Here is a 20,462-nt window from a genome sequence, read left to right as displayed (position 1 = left end):
GTTTTCTTTGTCCTGCAACTCATTTGCTGGTAAATCCTTCTCTGAAGGGCAGCTGGAACACAGCTAAACACCTTCAGAAAGAATACATACAGTATACTGTAGCTCAGACTTCAGGAGATGAGGGCTGACGTTTTACCTGTTTGGTTTTTTGGTGTTAATTTCTCTTCTTTCTTAAAAAAAATCTGCATCTCCAGAAGATGGTAAGGCTGAGTCTAGGAAAACCTGCAAGATACCCCTGAGGTTCAGAGGAGCCTTTGCACACAAGGTATCTTGTTCTTGCATCATGTCCTGCATGAGACACTCCTACATAGCAATGACTTGGTGGTTTTGGGGAGTGCTCTCCCAGTCCACAGCACCACTCCCTGGGAGCCTAAAAACATCCTCTAGGCTCTTCCCTGTCCTTGTGGGCCCATCCCATGGCTACTCCTGCTTTGTAGGGAAGCATCCTTCACTTGTGGGAGGCTTTCTGGAGCAAGGGAGGTGGGACTAGCTGAGCATGTCTGTGCTGGTCCCCCTGAAGCAGCTGGGGTGTCCCCTGTCCTCACTGCAAGTGGTGACAGCTCTGTGCAGCCCAGTGACAGTAACAGGCAAGGAGATGGATCATGGAAAGAGGGATTTTTATTATCCAGGGGGAAGCACACACTCTGAACATAAAAGGCAAACCCTGCCCCACCATCCCCACAGCCCAGTGACCCCACACTGCAGGATCTGACTCATGAACCACCTGGAAAGGGGCCATCTGGCAGCTCCCAGCCTCAGATCCTGCAGCCCACCTGACTGGGGTTGTCCAGCAAACCCCAAGGACACAGGTGTGGCACTGGTCTGACCTCTGCTCTCACCAGTGTGTCTGTGATGGAGTCCCAAATGTTGGGAAGAGAGGACAGGGCCAGCACCCAGCCCCCTGTGCTGCAGGGCTTGGATGAGCTTCATCACATGCTGGCTGTGGGGAGGGGGTGTGCCAGGGCTGAGTGCAGGATGCAGGGTGCAATACAAATGAAACAACACATTGCATCTGTCCCCCTTACAAAGAGCTTCCATAGGAAGAAGTAAAGTACCCGCCATAGTCAGAGAATCCATCAGCAAGCACACAGGTGCTCTGCATGGAAGGCCAAGCCAGCCCTGGACAGGCTGGTTTAGCCAGGATTATTGCAGCTGAGAAATGGCTTCAACCCACCCCCCACCCCCCTTGTGCCAAACAGGCCTGGCAGGAACAGCCCTGAGGCCACATCCCACCAGCACCTGCCTTGGAGTGATGCTGGGTTTGCTGTGCCGTGTGAAGGACAGGGTGCTGTGGGTCAGGCTGGACCCTGCAGGGAGTGTGGCTCCTCTCCAGTCACCCCCACCCCAGCCATGCTCCCAGCAGGTGTTTTTTGTTTTTTTTTTGCAGTGAGTTCAGCCCCACAACTGAGGCTTCTGTGCTTTGAGACCATTTTGTGTACTTAACATCCTACTTCAGTAAAACAGTTCCCAAACCCATAAAAAACTGTATTTACACCAAAAGGAAACTCCCAGTCCACAGCCTGCCCCACTCCCCAGTTCATCTGCACTCAGGTCAGCCTCTTGGACCAGCTCCACACATCTTTGGAGGCCACTGCTCAGCACCAGGCAAGCTCACCCAGACAGATGCTCCTGTGGAGCACAGACCACTCTCCCAGACACTGGGGTCACCAGCAGTGAGATCCTGTGTGCCCAGAGCCTCTGTCCCCAGCGGATGCTGTGATTGTAGCTGGAAACACTGTCAGGATCCCTTCTCTTCAGGTGATCTGGCAGCCCTGGGCTCTGGCAGCCAGGTGATGGCACAGCTCTTGGGTTTCTCTAGGACAATATGACAAAGAAGAGCTGTTTCTCTGTCCCTCTGTCCAGTGACATGGGAGCACACTCTCCCATTCCTCTCTGTTGTGGGGGAGGCCAGGATGATTTTGCTGGCAGAAAAACCTGAGCTTGTGGCCCTAGAAAATATGCCTGGGCTGCCTGGAGGGCTGTGCTGGATCCGTGGAGGAATAGTGCTGGTGGGTTAAAGAGGTGGGGAGTGTCCTGCAGCACTCCAGGGCTTCTGAGTCTCCAGGCAGAAGGCCCTGGACAACTCTCCTCCCAGCTGGGCAGCATGGTCTGAAGGCAGAGCCAGATGCTCCTGGCACTGCCACCTTGTGTTCTGTCCCCTGCCCTCCTGCTCTTGGTACAGGTGGACCATGAAGTCACCTTCAGGCTGGTGCAGCTCAGGAGGCCCAGGCTGGAGTACGCTGGGAGGTACAGGAAGCAGGGCTGTCTCTGCTGTGTGCAGCACGTGGAGCCCTGCTCACTTCAGAGAGCCCAGGAGCTCCCCAGCTGCCTGGTCCAAAGGAGCTGTGTGCCATGGCAAGCCCAGCCCACTGCTCCTGGTTATTGCTGATGTGTCTGATACCCCTCCAACTGCAGGAGCAGCTGGACCATCCCACTGGGTGAAGGGGTTGTCTCCTGTCCTGCATAGTTATGGGGAGACCCCCAGTCCCACAGGGAAATAGCAGAGTCATGATGTGTCTGCTTGGAAGGCTGCTCCCCCCTTCACCTGGGGGAAGGAAGCAACAGGACCACCAAGGTATCTGGAATACCATGTTTCCACCAATGCTGAAATCACAGAGATGCTGGCAGGGCTCCAGCTCCTGGTGCCCCTGTTCCTGCTCACTACCCTGCAGCCCCTTTGCCAGGGTAAGTGTTGAGGAATGCCTGATGCAGCTCTGCAGAGCTTTTGGTCAGAGATGCCTCCTGGGGCCATTTGTGTTCAGCAGCTGGGATCTCATGGCCTGGATGCTGCTCAAGATCTTCTTCTGGTGGCCCATCATGGTGATGCCCAGACTCCGAACATCCCTGGAGAACAAAGACACTGTCAAAGACACCTGTGCCAGGCCCCAGGGAGACAACTGCACCCCGTGGACCAGTGCCTGGCTCTTCTCCACTTGCCCATCAGCACAAGGCTGATCCTGCTGAGGGTCCATGGACATCCTCCCATGGACAGAGAGACTGCCATTCTCTTGGACATGTCCTCCTGACAAGGCCACTGTGACAGCCCTGTGGGGAACAGGAGCAGGATCACTCCTGACAGGCTCGTAGGTGACAAGATCGATGCTGTGAAATTGGATTCAGTTTTAGTGAGATGCCCTCAGATAACCCAGTCAGAAGGATGGATGACGAGCCTTCCCCATTCAAAAGATTCTCTGATGTGCATGAGAAACAAGGATCACTATCAGCTCAATCCCAGAGCAAAGGCCCCATGTATAGCCCCGATCAATGCACGTGACAACTCTCTGTGTCTCTCTGCCTTCCCTTTCACTGCCACAGGAACCACTGTCCAGCAGCTCCATGCCTTTTGGACAGGGAACAAGGCTCCTTAGAGGCTGAACAGGCTGTCACTACTGGTAACAGCAAGGGATGAGGGATGTAAGCAGGTATAAGGGCAGGAGCTGGCATAGTTGTCTTCTTTTCTGGTACTGCTTGGATGCTGCACCTTGGAAACTCCCTAGATAGGTGGGAGATTGAGATTCTTACAGTAGGAGGGTGATGAGACAGATCTTCTCCAGCTCTACTTACTTAACCCACCCTTGGTAATGTGTTAATGACCTTGCAGTGATGTCTCCCTCCTTGCTGCACTGAGCAGGGAGCCAGTCCTGTGCACAGGGGTCTGACAAAGGTCCAAGGTAACACCCAGCTAAGATTGTTTCCCAGTGATCCTAGAGAAGCTGTGCAGAATAGCACAGCCACACCCTAGTCCAGAGGTGCCTTTTGCAGGGAAAACAAAGATGAGAAACACAAGGAGACAGCAACTTCCTGCCTGACCCTGCTGTGACCAGGAGATTGGGCTAGCAACCCAACCTGGAGCACCTTGCAACCTGAATGACCTCCTATGGGCCTATGGTGACATTAGGGAGCCACCACAGAGCGCTGGAGGTGACTTGGAGTTCATAGCCTCTCAGTACAACTCCCACACCTTCCCTCAAAGCTCAGCCTTGGGCATTGTCCCAAGCCTCAACACCGTTTGCCTGGACTTATGTCTCTGGAACCAGGGACCAACTGGAACGAGCCAGCAGTGGCAGGACGGTCACTGTTTGGGGCTGGCGGGTTGGTGTGGGTCTGGGGACACCCAAACAGTGCTGTTTGTTCCCTGCTACTCACTCGATGTTCATGCGCATCACCATGCCCAGGGAGGAGTAGCCAGCCATGGCAAAGTTGTCCCGGTAGTGCCCCAGCCGGATGGAGTCCAGCCAGTCCTCCACAGTCAAGCAGCTGCTCAGGTCAAGGAGACCCCTGTCCAAGCGTGTCTGGGTGAACCTGGGAGCAGAACAGAACGGGTTAGATGAGAAAGGTTGGTCCAAGGTGACCAGGCTGTGAGGGCCGCCTGAATGCACCTATAGAGTCTGGAAAACATTAATGTTGGAAAAGCCCTCTAACATCATCAACTCCAACTGTTGACTCAGCACTGCAAGGGCTAGCACTAAACCATGTCCCCAAGTGCCACATCCACACCTCCAGGGACGATGACTTCACCACTGCCCTGGGCAGCCTGTGCCAGGGTCCGACCACGCTTTTTGTGAAAAAAATTTCCCTAATATCAAACCTAAACCTCCTGTGGCACAACTTGAAGCCATTTTCTCTTTTCCTGTCCCTCATTCCCTGGGACCAGAGGCCAGTTACTGCCGAGCTGCACCTCCTGTTAGGCAGTTGTGGAGAGCCAGAAGGTCCCCTGAGCCTCCTTTTCCCCTAGCTGAGCCCCTCCCAGCTCCCTCAGTCTGGGGCCAGGGTGCTCCAGACTCTTCCCCAGCTCTGAACACACTCTAGGCCTTCCATTTTTGTCTTGTCATGAAGAGCCCAGAACTGACCCCCAACCCCAGGATTCAAGGTGGGGCCTCACCAGTGCCCCAGGGGGGAACTGGGGGGAAATCATTGCCCTGGTCCTGCTGGCCACATTATTCCTGATCCAGGCCAGATACCAGTGGTCACCTGCCCACCTGGGCACACAGCTGTGACACAGCTGATCTGCAGATCGTGCAGAGCAGAACAGAGAGAGAGCCCTAGCAGGCAGATAAAGGCAGGGATACTGCTGCACAGGCACTACTGCATTTCCTTGGCCTTGGCATGGGGATGCCATGGTGGAAGCAAGGGGATGAAGTGCAGGAAGTTTCTCACTACAACCTATGTCCACGGGGCCTGTGCATGTCCGTGCTCCCAAGGGCAGCCAGTCAGGACTGCAACCCACATGCTCTGACCAGTATCAAGTCATCAGGCCTGCTCACAGGGGGGTCAGGGGGCCCTCACCTGTTCATGGTGCCCGTGCACTTGAGATTGTCGGGGTTGCGGATCAGCTTGTCCAGGATGCCGACAATCTGGGAGAAGCGAGGCCTCTCGCTGCGCTCCTTCTGCCAGCAGTCCAGCATGAGCTGGTGCAGGGTGCTGGGGCAGCCCATGGGGGCAGGCAGGCGGTAGCCTTCCTCCACGGAGTTAATGACCTGGAAGGAAGCCACAAGCTGCAGTGGGGCTGCACCCCCATCCCAGTCCCAGCCCCACCAGTGGGAAGAGCCATGAAAGCTGCTGGGGCCGTGGAATGGGAAGCAGAGGGATGTGCACAAGCTCAGCACTAAACAAGTGAATGGCTGCGTGCAGGTTCTGTGCAGAGCTGGCAGCAGGCTGGACATCACACACCCGCAGGAAATCAGTGCTATGACAAGAGTTGTTTAGTGGTCCAGTGGCCTAAAATACTGCAGCTTCCCTCCAGCAGACAAGCCATAAGGGCTGCACTCACACTCAGTTTTTCTATACCCAGGGTGTGGCACTGGTTGGCAAGGCTGGAGGAAATGGAGGAAATGCTGCTTGAAGAAATTTTGTGGAGGAGGTAGTGTAAGCCACTGCATTCATGCCATGCTGTCACCAAAGCCACCACAAAAAAAAAAAAAAAAAAAAAAAAAAAAAAAAAAAAAAAGTAGGAAGAGAGGGGGCTTCCAGCATAGGGGGAGATTTATAGTACTCATAGGTAAAAAAAGGAATCCCGTGGATCTACAGAGCCAAAATACTCATTTTACTGCCTCCTTTTGAAAATTTTGCCCTCGGGTTGTGGTCAGGATTATAACCTACATTTCCCTTCAGATCTACTCTTGAGGTGAGAATGGCTCCACACAACTCAGACAAGCCCAAAGCCTACAGCTGGATGGTGCTAGGCTGAGGCTCTCAGCAGCCTCATTTGGACAATGGAAGGGATGGATGCCCAGCATTGGAACTGGCAGGCTGGTGCAGTGGGGCTGCAATGATCCTAGGGAAGCCCTGACCCCTTCCAGGGACTGGAAAATGTGGCACAACAGGAGCTGACTCTCTCCAGCCAGCAGAGAGACAGGATTGCAGACAGCCGCAGAGCGCACAGCCAGTGCGGCAGAGATCTTCTTGCCTGCATTTGTACTGGGAACTGAAGTCAATGTCCCCAGGAATGGGGCAAGACTGGAAAGAGCCAGCAGGTAGGTCAATATATGAGCTCTGGTCACTCCTGGGTTCCACGGGACTGCAAAGGCAAAGGCTGTGCAGTGCAGGGATGGACTGCTGTCACCACAGAGGGGACATGCACCCTGTTCCCAGCCCCCTGGGGAGGTGAAGAGAGGCAAGAGCTGATCATTGTGCCCCTGTTCCCAGCCCCCTGCCAGACTGGCCTGGGGAAGGCAGGAGGAGGGCAGGTTTGGTACCACTCACGTCCCGGTTGGTCATGTTCCAGTAGGGCCGCTCGCCGTAGGCCAGCACCTCCCACATGACGATTCCATAGCTCCACACGTCGCTGGCCGAGGAGAACTTGCGGTACGCGATGGCCTCGGGAGCCGTCCAGCGGATCGGGATCTTCCCACCCTGGAGAAGTGAGAGGGGAGCCTGAGAGCAGGCAGGGCTCAGCATTCTGCGCTCTGCAGCTGGGACAGCTGTTGGACCAGTGATACGGTGGGGTGGCATCTTCTAAAAAGGACTGAGGAGGTAATCTGCCCAAAATAAGCCCAGAGGTGTATGTGAGGGACAACTTCAAGGTGCTTCCAACAGAGCAAGGAGAACACTGTGCTCTTTTACAAGGTCTTCATGCACAATTTGGTTCCCCAGTGCTCAAGAGACAAGGAATTCAAAGTGATGAAAAGGAGCCCTGGGCTACCAGAGCACACAAGCATGGAGCTGACTCTGTGCACAAGCAGAGAGCCTGACTTAGCAGACAAGGAGAGTGATGGGATGTGCTCCCTGTCCTTCCCTGCTTTGACAGGCAAAGACTGAAAAGGCAGATGCATTCAATTTGAGGACCATGCTGATAAAAAACAGCAATATATGGACTAAGAATGCTGTAAAGCTGGAAATGTGGTTACCAGCCATCTGAAGAGGAAAGTTGCAGTGTAGGGGACATTGGGTGGGCTTCCCAGAGCATCTGGGGCAGGAATGGTGTGACATCACCATTCAGGGATACCTGTATAGGGAGAGTTGCCTCTACCCAGCAGAGTCCTGCCTGCTCTGGCACGTGCCTTGATAAGGACTGAAGATGAACAATGTGTCTTTTGGGAGAGTTCCTTGGGGGAAGCAATCTCCTGAGCATGTTGAAAACAACACAGGAGGAATACAAGTTTCTGAACACAAAAGAAACCTCATTTTTGGGGTACCCTGACTGAGACCTCACCAGAGGTCCTGGCTCTGCCACTGCATCCTTGTGGTTCAGCTCTGCCCACACTATGCACTATCCAATCTTCCTCCAGAGCAACCAGCTCTGGTGGGTTTCACTGCATCAAGGTACCTTAAAGGACCACAAACCAAGCAGCAGGAACCTTCCCCAAAGTTAAGTTATCTGGAATGACATGCTGTTTCTTGAGATACCAGAAGGAGCAGATGAATGCATAGACACACACAGGGAGCCCATCTGGCCCAGCTTCTCCACTTTGCTGAAGCCAAGCAAAGACCATGAAGGGCCACGTTCTTTGGGCTGGGCCATGGTGCACTCATCCCTCAGAGCTACAGCTACTCTGGGACATGCTCAGCATCTACTATCCCAAAGGAGCCTGAAGCTCTTTATGCTTCTGTAGTCTTGGTCTTTCTGAGAAATGATGCTCAGACTCCTCTGCTACAGCTCCAAACTGGCCTCCATCAGGGCTGTCCACCAGATGTGTTCCAGGGGAGCACACTACTTCTTTTCATGGCTAGAGAAGAGCAAAGAGAGTTCAATTTATTTAACATATTCTAGGTATTTCATGAAAATGCATTTCATTTTGCTCCTAATGACCTCCCATGGAGGACATCAAGAAACAGAGCTGCCACATTGCAGCTAGAAAAATCTCAACATGGCTTCACAGACAAAAGTGTCCTGCATGAAATAAAACAGGCTGCAAAATCAATTCCCACCTTTTCTACATCCATGAATGAGGCAGAGTCACATGGAAAAACCAGTGTGTGGCCACAGTGCTGAAGGGTGGACCAGAACACCCCACTATGGATTGATGGCTCTAGGACAACTGAGGAGTGGATGGAGCTACACAGCCTAGGGAAGGACTCCAGTGGGGACACAGAGGCCACACACCCCCATGGGAGCAGTTGGCTGGGAATGTTTGATAACTCCCTGTCCTGCTGCTCTTTGTTCACTGCACACTCAGTTCTGGGATGTCCCTGTGTCAAGGACAACGCATTAAGGCTCAGGAGCTCTTTGAGTTCAAACTGTTGGCCCAGATATCACCAGGAAGTGACATCGCCATTCCTGCTCTACCTATTTTGACTTGAGAGTCTCTGACTTTCCCATGTGTCAGAGGCCTGGGGCAGCAACCAGCAGCAGGGACCAGCTCTGTGAGGCACCCACCGTGGTGGTGTACGCAGCATCGGGGTCGTCCTCCAGGATGCGGGAGAGGCCGAAGTCGGACACCTTGCACACCAGGTTGCTGTTGACCAGGATGTTGCGGGCGGCCAGGTCCCGGTGCACGTAGCCCAGGTCGGACAGGTACCTCATGCCTGCCCCAATGCCCCGCAGCATCCCCACCAGCTGGATGATGGTGAATTGCCCATCGTGCTTCTGGAAAGGAAATACCCCAGAGTTCGCTTGTGGTGCTCACCGCCATTCTGTTGGTGCTGCTGTCATTAAATCAGCCCCCCCGTGCCTGTCATCTTTGGCTCTGTACCTCCTCTGACCCCAGTGCCTCCTGCTTGTGCCCCTGCCCACTTCCTGTCCTCTCCGTTCCTCTGACATGTGCTCAGGCTGTTGTCCCTGCTTTTGCAGTGTCACTTCAGGGAGCCAGACACAATGCCTGGAGCTTGTATCTGCTGGAGAGGTGAGAGCCCAGCACCCACAGCTCTCTCTCACACAGGGGTTTCACTGGCTGTGAGGCTGAGGAGCAGGAACCAGCCCCAGGGGATGTGCAGTGAATGAAAATACAAACTTGCTCCTTACCCTGAGGAAGGTGTCTAGCGAGCCGTTCTCCATGTATTCAGTAACAATCATTACCAATTTGCCTGCAGAAGACAAGGGAGGTCAAGTTAACAGAGAAGTCACCTTCCTCCAGGAAGCCCGGTGCCAGGTTTTCACTGAGAGAGACGTGAATTCAGGTCTGTGGGTCTTCTGCAGCCCCTCAGACTGGTGTCACCCCTGCACTGGGCAGGACTGTCCCAGTGATGTGGATGCAGCAACAACCCAGACAGGTATCCCTCCCTTCAGGTGCTATTGACATGGCTAGGTCAGTTTCGTTACCCTGCTGAAATTTGCATGCTATTAGTGTAAGGCTTTGCATCAGAATGTGTGTTTTTGGAGGAAGACTTCAAATTATGATTCAGTACAGGCAGCCTTTAAAATAAATGCCTTTGAGTAGGACATCTCCCATACCAACAATGATCTAGAGCACACTGCAGAGCATGGAACTGCCATGGGGAAGTTTGTTCTGGAAAAGAAGGCAAGGGGGTGGCTGTCCCAGGTAAATGCAGAAACCTGAAAAGCCACTGGGGCAGTGAAGGATGGAGTGCACCCAAAGTGAGCCCTGACCCCCATCTCCCAGGCTGCCCCCAGGGAAATGCATCCCAGCGCTGCTCCGCCACACACTCCCTCCCCTGCCAGCCACATACTCCTGGTGACCACCCCCTCCAGGTGGATGACGTTGGGGTGGTCGAACTGCCCCATGATGCTGGCCTCACTCAGGAAGTCCCGCCTCTGCTTCTCTGTGTAGCCTGCCTTCAGTGCTTTGATGGCCACGGGAATCTCCCTCTTCCCTGGCAGCTTCAGGCGGCCGTAGCACACCTCTCCAGACTCCCCTGCAAGGCAAGGGAAAGTGGGGGCATGGAGAGCTCCTCAGCTTCTTGTGCTCACCCACCAACACCATGAATCATCCAGTCTGTCAGCATACTCACAGCATGCCTCAGCCCCTCTGGGTTTCAGTCTGGATTTCAATCCCCTCGAACCCCTCCAGGATTCAATCCTCTGAAAGGATTGATCAGCTCTTGCTTCTAGTTCAGGAAGGGTAGGAACATCTGAAACACCTCTCTCTGGTGCCTGTCACTGAAGGTAATGGGCCAAGGGCAGTGATTACAGTGGCATCATTCCTCTGGGTTAGGCCCTCAGGGTGCTGCTGGTGAAGTTCTGACTCCAGCTCTGCACTGTGCTTCTCCAAAAGCCCCTGTTCCTATGCAAAATTCCCTTTTGTTCTGAAAAGGTGCCATTTTGCTTGCAATTTCACTTGCATCTTGTCACTCCAGGTTTTTTCATGGGTGCATGTTGGAACACCCCTGGGGACAGGCTGAGCCATCTGCTGTGTCAGGTTGAGCTGCCAGTCCCACACCTGCTGACGAGCAACCCCCTGCACCAGGCTGCTCCAAAGGGTTTATTTCACTCCTCCAAAGCCCTTCCACCCAAGGTTTTGATCTCACAAGGCTACGGAGCAGACGATGCCCTGCTGAGCACAGCTCTGATCCCAGCAGGCCAGGGGCACGGCACAACCTCAGGTCATGGAATGCCCTGAGCAGACACCATGCAGAGGGGCAGCAGGGCCCCAGGACTCACCAGACCCAATGACCTTCTCAATCTTGATCCGGGAGGCCTCTATTTCACGGGTGAACTCATGCACAGCTTGGCAGGGGTCCTCGTATGTGTGGGGGTCCACATAGAACTTGGACTCAGGGAACTTCACTGCCGGTTTGAAAGTGGAAAGAGGAGATCAGCACTCTCAGGCAGCCCTGCTGGGAGGAGGGACACCCAGCCACAGGGCAGAGGATAGGCAGGGGCAGGACAGGCTGAGAAGCCACAGAGATGCAAGGAACCCTAAGTCATACTTTGGTGCAGCAGTGTCTTTGGAGCAGTTCAGGACCTGGCTGCCCAGGTGTTCTCCACATGATTGTCCCACTCCATCACCCCCTACCCCTGTCCCTGGCCTGCTGCTCCCTGGGATGATGCTGCTGCACTCTCAGTGCACAGTGTTCAACATTTCAACCTCACTACCAGGATGCCCCTGGGATCAGATCACCCACTCAAATCTCCTAAGACACATTCCCAGAAGGAGGCAACATATAAAACCCTTCCCCTTGGAAACCACAGCACTGCCAGGGGGTAACAGTCCAGCTCTGCCCATCCATGGAGCTGGTGTTCTTTCCAGAGAGTGTCCTACCTTGCCCATTCTGATAATGCATCTTCTCCTCATCAGAGTCCTGGAAAGCCTTGCTGTACCCACAGTGCCTGCCACAGGAGGACCAGGGTCAGAATAGAAGCCCCCATCCCTCACCCCCACAAGCATTCCAAAAACAGGGTAGAAGGCAGTGCATGCTGGGGCTGTGGGCAGCCAGACAAAACACTTGGCCATCCACCAGCTGCATTCCTGCATCTCACTGGACTGACACTTTGGTCTGGATCAAAGTACTCTCCAGGTGCTCTCCAAGGCTTGGCAGTGCTAAAAGCATGTGTGCTCCATGTGCCTGGTTCAGCCATGCTCATACAGAGCACACAATCTCCCTTGCATCTGTCTGCTGTAGAAAAGATCTCTCCACCCATGACCTACCCACCAGTCCATCCAGTCAGCTCTTGTACTGGTAGTAGTTCTGTTACTGGTATTGCTATTGTTCGTGCTACTGATATTCCACATACCATATATTATAATATACACACTGATTTATTACTATTCAGCCTGCTGGCATAATGTGAAGATCTGGTGACTGGCTCTGACTTAGGGAAAGTGGTGATCCTTAAATGAAGTCTCTTGGCTGCTTATTAACCCTGGACCTATAGATGCTCTGGACAAACTGAAAAGAGAAAAGTTGTGCCCAAATTCTCCCATCTCTGCTGTCCCTGTTGGAGACCTACAGAAAACCCCACTAGCCTCCACAAAACTCTTACCTCTTCTTGCAGATCAGAACCACCAGCAAGGTGACAAGGCCAGTGATGAGTGTCAGGCAGATCCAGACAATTGTCATTGTGTCGTACCGGAGAGACACTGGAAAAAGCAGGGTAGAAAGGGGGTGAGCTCAGGAACATACCTACCCCATGGTCTTCAAAGACAAAGCCTTGGGCTGACAATGCGGTAGTGATCTTCAAAGATGAAGCACTGTCCCACCTATTCCCAGTTTTGAGCCTCTCCCAGTGTAGAGGGACCATTTACACATGGGGAAACCAAGGAGAGATCTGAGAAAGCCATGGGGACACAGCAGACCAGTACAGAGAGGAGACTGGAGCCTCAGGACCTCTCCAGGTCTTTCCTGCCCTAATTGCTACATCCTTCCTCCCTATTCTTTCTAATGTATAAGCATAGAATCACAGAATCATTAAGGTTGGAAAGGACCTCTAAGATCACTGCTCAGTAGCATCACAACCATTAACCCAGCATTGCCAAGGCTATCACTTAAACACGTCCCCAGGTGCCATATCAACAGATTCATTGAGCACTTCCAGGCACGGTGACTCTACTACTGTTGTGGGCAGCCTGTTCGAATATCTACTTTCAGTGAAGAAATATTTCCTATTATCCAACCTGAACCCTGTTTCAACTTGAGTCTGTATCCTCTTGTTCAAAACATGTCAGGAATGCAACCTCAAGCAATCCCTGCAGACTGAAACACTGGGGGGATGTGCCTTCAGGCCCCCTCCCTGTGTGGCAGAGGAACAGTGGCCATGGAGAAGGACATCACCAGGACCTATGTTCCCTGCCCCACACTTCCCACACCCCACACCAGCACACACTCACCAGGCTTCCCCGTTTCCACCTCCACAGTCTGACTGAACCTCCCGCAGCCGGCAGAGGTGCGAGCCCGCACCTGAAAAATGTAGCGGGTTGCAGGCTTGAGCCCAGAGATGGTGGCAGTGGTGCTCTTGGATTTCAGAGTTGAGTAGCTCTGCATTTCCTTGTCCTGGGGAAAATCAACAACAAAACCTTCTCAGCATTAGCACAGCAACCACAAAGTCTTCCAAAGAAGCCCCTTCTGCAAGGCTGGCTGATGGCAGGGGGCTCTCTGAGAAACAAGCTCAGTGTTACCTTCTCATAGTACTTGATCTCATACTCCAGGATGATGCCGTTGGGCTGGTCTGGCTCTTGCCACAGCAAGGTGACGCTGTTCTGGCCTGTGCTCTCCTGATGCACTACCACCACCTGTGATGGGGCTGGGGACCAGACACAGGGGTTAGGTGCCTGCTGAGGTGGGGCAGCAGGAGACAGCAACAGAGGAGGGTGGAACCAAAGCCCCAGGCAGGATCCCTGGCTTAAACCAGGTTTCTGGTTTAATTAAAGCCATGTAGAGATGAGTGCTGTGATGGGGATTGCAAACAGGCTTTTCTTTGTTTTGGCTGCATCAGTCTCTTTTCCATGGAGTAAAGCAGCTCTGAGAAGATGAGAGAGGAGGGCACTGTCCCAGCACAGGCAGGAGGGGAAGTGGGTGAGTTGCTGTGATCTGGAGCCAGAAAGGAGAAAGACCAGTGTGGTTGCAGGTCATGGAGAGTGTGGCGGCTGGTGGACCTACACAAAAAGGGTCCATTATGGTTCCTTGGACGGACAGCCCCTAAGTTGGAAAAGTCTCCTCTGTTCGAGGCAACTGAGCAAAGTCTCTCCCAGGATGCTTTGTTGTGTATGCAGATGTACCTCCACTTCTACCTCCCTGGTTGGCCTGTTGGCCTCTCCGTCCCTTTTTCCTTATATGTATATGCCCTAGAATGTTCTCCCTTCCCCGTTTACCCATTGGCCCCATATTGCTGCAGTGTCCCGCCCCCTTTACCCTATTGGCTGCCACCCCTTGTCCTGCCTCGGTACCGCCCTGAGCCCTCAGTCCATAGTCCCTGATGCTCTGCTCTGCCCCCCTTGTCCCCTATATTTAAACCTGGACTCTGCACTGTTGTTTTGTCTTTGTCTCTGGACTTCTTCCTGTGTGGCTGGAGTAAACCTCCTCCTCGGAACTCCCTACAAAGACCCTTCCCACTTCTTTGTTGTTGGTGATTCTACAAGAGCTACCTGAAGTGTGTGCTGGAGTGATTGTGTGTGTGTGCCTGTGCCACCAAGCAGCTTCATTACTGGAGACACTTCTGGAAGGTCACAGCACCACTGCCTCTTGCTCCACCACCAATGGACTAACAGCTCGTGATGGGAGATCCCTAACAGCACCCTGTCCCCTACTGTTCTACCTGCAGTAAAGGGAAAAGGGCAGGGGAATAGGGAAAGGGGACATGATAAGTGTGGTCAGGGTCTGAGCAGCAGTCTAAAAGTGCTCTGCTGCCCTCGGATATTTGTTGTCTTCCCAGTCCTGAGCTGGGAGCCTGTGGATCTGTTCTTGTCTTGTACCTGTAGCCATGCCTGAACTATAGCTGTCACAGCTGAAGGAACCAACTCACCAGCCTCTTTTCCTACAGGGAAAATATCCACTGGAAGTTCTCCAGAGTGTAGTGGGTGCTGTGATGGCCAGGTGAAGCCATAGGGTCTGACTCATGGGAAGGTTTTGGGCCCCACTTGGGAGCTTCATTGCCAGGTGAAAAATAAGATGCGGCAGCTCTGAGAAGACAGAGCTGCAGTGGCCATGGCTGCAGTGCAGAGATGTCATCAGAGCAGCACAGAGACCAAAAGAGGCCACACAGACTGCAGCAGCAATTTTAGCTCTTTGGGGCTGGCTCCTCTGAGAAGCAGAAAATGCTTATGGTACAGAGCACCCTGTACCACATGGGGAGATGGGACAAGGTAGGATGGTGGGAATCAGCATGAGCATGGGCAATGCCTTTACACCAAACAGCCCAGGGAATCTGTGCTGCATCTGCCTCAGCCAATGGGGCTGGGGGGACAAGGGTGACCAGCACCCAGGAGGTCCCCTCATGCAGTGTTGGGGTCCCTCAGCCCCCTGTCACGTACAGCTGCTGGAGCACACAAGCTGAACTACTAAATTCCCAACCCCGCTGCTTTCACAGCACCTGCTCAGAATCCATTTTGCAGCTGAGTGGTCAAAATAGGAATACTCAGCACTTCCTGAGAGCATATCCATCTGAGACATCAGGCTGAGGCAGCTCATCAGCACTTGGAGGGATTGTGGGGGATCAAGGCAGCAGGACAGAGCCATTTCCACATGCTGCAGAAGTACTACAGGCTGGCATTAGTGACAAAGGGACCCGTTCTCTTGTCAGCCATGAGCTATCCAGCAAGGCTCCCAAGTTTCTCCCACTGGTACCACTGCCATGGGAACAGAAGGGGCTCAGCATCACGGGAAGTTCTTGTAGGCTCATTTCAAACTGGGAGGACTGACAAGGAGGATCAGTCCCTGCCCTGATCTCTCTGCTTACAGTGTGCTACATGGAAAAATGCCATGGAACAAAGTCCTGTCCTACCTAGGCTCAGAGGAATTTCCTGAGGAAAGATCATTTTGCAGTGAGGAATTTGCAAAGGTGTGACATGCATGAGAGAGACTTTTCCCAACAAACATTGCTGTCACTTGCTGGGGCCTGGCATGGGTGTGAGATAAGACCAGAGTATGAACTGCTGCCTGGCCCTTTGAGAAGGGACAATAGGCTGGAGGATCAGCCTGAAACATTTATACTGTAGTGTTCCTGTCAATAAACAAATGTTCTCTGTGTCCCCTGTCTCTTGCAGAAAAGGAGTCTCCAACAGTGTCTGCAAGCTGAAATGAAGGGAACGGAGAAGGGAAAAGGACACCATAAAGCAGAAGCAGAGAAGGGTAAGAGTTACCTTGGGCAGCAACTTATCCCCAGCCCATCCCAGTTCCCTGAACCCACCACCAGCAGCACAGAGGACATGGGTCCCATTTCTTGGCTGTCCCAAGCCCATCACCAAATCATCCCTTCACTGCTGGAGCGGGTTCTGGCTCCTGCAGACACTGCCTGGAGCAATGCCGGAGCAACATCAGCATCACCCCCACAGGCCAAGTCTGGAGGGTGGGTCTGCTCCTCCTACCTGCCTGGTTTGTCGTGATGTTGGCGACCGCGGCTCTCCTGGACTCCAGGCTGAGGTCAGAGACGCCGTTGACGGCCTCCACCCAGAAGGAGTAGTTGGTGTGTGCCAGCAGGTTGGTGACGGTCAGCGCTCCCTGCACCAGGCTCATCTGCTGGGGCACGAAGCGGATGCCGCTGCCGCAGGCCTCGCAGGGCCCCGCGTCCCCCGCGCAGCGCCGGCACTGCACGTTGTACACGACGTCCGCGCGGCCGCCCTTGTCCAGCGGCGGGCCCCACTCCAGCGTCACAGAGGTGCCGTTCACACTGGAGATCAGGTTCACGGGAGCAGAGGGGGGCCCTGGAAGCGAAGCAGGGATTCAGGCATGGCGAGGGCTGCTGGAGTATTGGAGCGTGGGACCAATGGAGATGTGCCTTGGGCAGCAGGACCTGAGTTCACAAACGCTGCTGCAAGGGACACAGAACTGCCAAGAGCAGGGAATGAGCCGGACATGAGACAGCAAAGACACAGGCAGAGCACAGGGTGAAATGCCTTGGAGGTAAAATGGTCAGGATATCAGGATGCCAAATGCCAGACAGCAAGAGCTGGTGTTAGTTCTGAGGGAAGCAGGAAGCAATGGTGAAGCATGAAGATTTGCAGGGAGAGCCACAGTTGATGAGCTGGATATGCTCACCTAAAAGGAAAGATGAACTCACATTTCCTTGGCAGGTTAATAAACTTGGGTGGGTATTCCTTAGGGAAACACAAGTCAGGTGCTGCTTATGCCTCCTTCCCCTGGCCTCAGCTAGCAATGCCACACCTGTCTGTCCTCCTGGACCAGCTGCAGAAAGGAAGACTCCCCCTGGGATGTCCTTGTCCCCTTTTAATAGCACTGGGCCCCTCAAAGCAGCCTATTGCAAAGTTGAGCTGAGCCCATATGACAAACCCTGGTGTCACTGTCCACCCACAGAGGAGGAGAGCACAGGGTCACTTGGACTGACCCCATGGCTGCCCAGGGGTGTCTGACCACCCAGTGCACTTCTGGGAAAGGAAAGCTGGGGTGGTGGTCAATCACTTCTGCCAGGTAACAAGTGACAGGACAAGAGGAAACAGCCTCAAGCTGTGCCACAAGAGGGTTAGATTGGGTATTAGAGAAAATTGCCTCAAAGAAAGGACAGGCAGGCATTGGAACAGACTGTCCAGGGAAATAGTGGAGTTACCATCCCTGGAAGCATTCCAAAAATGTGTGGATGTGGCACTTGGGGGCACAGCTTAGAGGTGAGCATGGTGGTGGTGCTGGGCTGATGGATGGACTTGACAAACACAGAGGCTTTTCCAACCTTAACGATTCTGTAACTCTCTGACCCTGCTCAGGGTGTTTGGAGAGCAGCAGGATGGGGGTGACACAGAGGCAGTGAGGGAGTGCAGCTAAGCACTCTCAGCTCTCAGCTCACATGCCAGACAGACACTCTGGGGTTGTAGGGCTGATGGAGCATCTTGGGCAGCAGGTCCAGGGCCAGGGGAGGGGCTGGGCTCAGCCAGGAGCAGCGGCTGGGTCCGAGGATGCAACACGTGCCCCAGTGCAGCATAGCTGGGCACAGGGCAGCTGGGGACACTCAGGGGACACTCAGGGGGTACTCAGGGGATACTCAGGGGGTACTCAGGGGGTACTCAGGGGGTACTCAGGGGATACTCAGGGGCTACACTCACGTGTGCAGGCGGCCGACGGGGGGTCCTGCACAGCGCGGTAGAAGCTGCTGTCACAGTGGCACACACGAGCTGCCCGGCTCTCCGAGTGGCTGTGCAGGGGACATTTGGCACACAGCTGGTCCCCAGGGGCTGATTTGTAAAACCCCAGCTGGCAGGCTGCAGGGAGAAGGGCACAGGTCAGAGGGATGTGCCTGGATGAGGATCATCCCACAGCTCAGCAGATCCCACCAGCACAAAGCTCAGCTCTGTTCTCATGTAGTGCACAGGAAACCAGCCTCTCTCCCCTGCACCTGGGTGAATCCCCTCCAGCTGCTCATCTGGAAACTGGGCTCTGTGGAAACTTCTGTTCCCCTAGCTGCACTTACTGCCATCCTGACACCTGTTCCCTGCTGCTTCACAAGCAAACTTGGGTGCCTCTGCTGTTCAGGAGCTGCCTGCAAAGCTCCAGGTATTCTTGCCCCTGTGCCTGCTGTCCAGCTACTGTCTGGCTTCAGGACAGAGAGCACTGCAAGGATCAAACCATGCAGCACTGGAAATCTATTGGCAACTACTCCAAAATGCCATTTATGGGGCAAATTTACATCACAGTCCTCACTTCATGGTGGTTGCCACAAGCATTGGCTATGCCCAAGTTCCCAAAAACATCTATGTGAGAAATTTCAGAAATTAAATCTCCACATCTGGGATATGGTACATGTCCCTCTGCAAGACCCTGGGGTGCTGCCACACAGAGCAACAAGTTCTCTTGCACAACACGGTAGGGAAAGAGCCTCTCTTGTTGCATAGTACAGCAAAACAGCACTGCATGCCTGCTGCCCTCTTTCTGGAGGCAGAGGGACATTCAGGCCAAATGAGACAGCCTTGGAAAAAAGTTTTTTTCTGACAATACAACCTGTCTGCAGTTCCTCTGCCTCCTCCTGATGCAGGAGCTCATCCCATGCCCATTGCTCCTACCCCCTGCTCCAGCAGCCCCTCAGGTAGATCATTTGTCACACAAACAAACAGCTTGTCTCTCATTAAAAGATCGATTTGTTCAAGAGTGACATGTGGCATGTCAGGTATCAGTCTGGGGGTGGAAGGATCTGCCCTCTCCTGCAGACTTAAATTCCAAATAAGGGAAAGCAGGCTCTGTCTGGGTCCCTGTACTCATGAGGTACTTTGAGGACCAATTCTAGTGATTCAAGGATTATTCCTGACTCTGACTCATCTCTGTTTTTTCCCACTGAGGTAGTAATACCTTCATTTTCTCATCTTTACCTGCAGTGGCCAGATTTGCATACAGCCTCAATCTTTGCTTTCAGGCATGTAAAAGGGTTTTTTGTTATCCAGCATCCTCAGTGGGCTGTGTCCCTCCATGCTGTTTGTTTTGTTTCAAGGTGCTGGTTTGTTATCTTATTAATAACACTCATTTCCTTGTCACAGATCTCCCTGGACTGATGCTACCAGCAGATTCACACTGCACAGTGACACAAGGGTCTTTTTACAACTGAGCTACTCTGGCAATAGCAGCTGAAGGCAGTGCTCCAGTCATGCATCCCTGGTGTGGGGAGCACTTGCTGGTCCCTCTCCAGGCTCTGTCACCAGTTTCTTTGGCACTTTTACACCAAATGCTCTATTAACAGCAGGGGAGTCATACCACTGGCAGGACAGACACGTGCTGCACATGCCAGAGGTGGTGTCACAGGCTGGTGTCACATCTTGGTACAGCAAAGGCCAGCAGTTTCAGACTTTGTTCCTAAATTTCTGCTTCTCCACTCCCCAAAGGGCATCAGGGCAAGGAGCAGAAATGCCCAAATTTGGGGGATGCAAGGGAAGGCAGATGTGAAATTGCAGCAGCTTGGGGCTGTTTTTTTTCTCCAGCTCTTCTGGCACCTTTTACCTCCTCAAGGGCATCAGGAGAGGAGAGAACACAGGGGATGCAGATTTCAGGGGAGGTTTGCTGTCCATTTCCAGCTAGACTGAAAACCTCCCAAGGACAGCCTGAGACATTTGGCAGGCTCTGGTGCTGACTGGTTCTGATGATACCAAGAGATTCAGGGACTCTGCCCTTGCCAAATGCCCCCTGATGCACCACCCTCCAGTCTGCAGCCCATTGGTTTTGGGTGTAAGACTGAAATGAGCACAGATACACCCTGTTCTTATGTGGGGACAAATCTGGGAGGCAGCCAGCTGGTGGGAAAAACCCAGCCAAACTCCAAAATAAATCAGAAGAAAGAAAATTACCCAGTTTTTCTGTGCGGGAAAAGATGAAGACACTTCATGAGCATGGATGGGAGCTGAGCAATGGGACAGCCTCAGTTGGTGCTGCGCAGGTGCAGGACAGGAACTGCTGCCTTTAACTTGTGTGAATGTCCCTTGGACCTGCAAACCATCATCTCTACCCATGCAGCAACCAGCGACTTGTGACTCCAGAGGCACTGG

At 53.4% G+C, this 20,462-nt stretch overlaps 1 protein-coding gene across 3 annotated transcripts in view; it reads right to left on the bottom strand.

The window, feature by feature from the left end:
* Positions 1 to 121: 121 nt before the first annotated feature.
* Positions 122 to 20,462, bottom strand: part of EPHA8 (EPH receptor A8) — a 53,190-nt gene continuing 32,849 nt past the window's right edge. Inside the window, exons 4-17 of one of the 3 annotated variants that reach the window (XM_039702329.1) lie at positions 18,042 to 18,197; positions 16,356 to 16,691; positions 13,452 to 13,576; positions 13,164 to 13,326; positions 12,320 to 12,416; positions 11,598 to 11,665; positions 10,997 to 11,122; positions 10,066 to 10,251; positions 9,401 to 9,462; positions 8,816 to 9,025; positions 6,703 to 6,852; positions 5,287 to 5,477; positions 4,147 to 4,302; positions 122 to 2,844 (exon numbers count right to left, since the gene is read on the bottom strand). In XM_039702329.1, the coding sequence (XP_039558263.1) occupies positions 2,730 to 2,844; positions 4,147 to 4,302; positions 5,287 to 5,477; positions 6,703 to 6,852; positions 8,816 to 9,025; positions 9,401 to 9,462; positions 10,066 to 10,251; positions 10,997 to 11,122; positions 11,598 to 11,665; positions 12,320 to 12,416; positions 13,164 to 13,326; positions 13,452 to 13,576; positions 16,356 to 16,691; positions 18,042 to 18,197 (2,141 nt within the window). In that variant the 3' untranslated portion in view covers positions 122 to 2,729. Of the gene's footprint in view, positions 2,845 to 4,146; positions 4,303 to 5,286; positions 5,478 to 6,695; positions 6,853 to 7,899; positions 8,166 to 8,815; positions 9,026 to 9,400; positions 9,463 to 10,065; positions 10,252 to 10,996; positions 11,123 to 11,597; positions 11,666 to 12,319; positions 12,417 to 13,163; positions 13,327 to 13,451; positions 13,577 to 16,355; positions 16,692 to 18,041; positions 18,198 to 20,462 lie in introns of those variants that run through there. The other 2 variants (XM_039702330.1, XM_039702331.1) reach the window with 2 other exon arrangements.

This window comes from Passer montanus, unplaced genomic scaffold (assembly GCF_014805655.1).
Source record: "Passer montanus isolate IOZ18808 unplaced genomic scaffold, ASM1480565v1 scaffold155, whole genome shotgun sequence".
Lineage (NCBI taxonomy): Eukaryota > Metazoa > Chordata > Aves > Passeriformes > Passeridae > Passer > Passer montanus.
The sequence above is the reverse complement of the archived record's forward strand: the minus strand, read 5'-3'. Positions and strand labels throughout refer to the sequence as shown.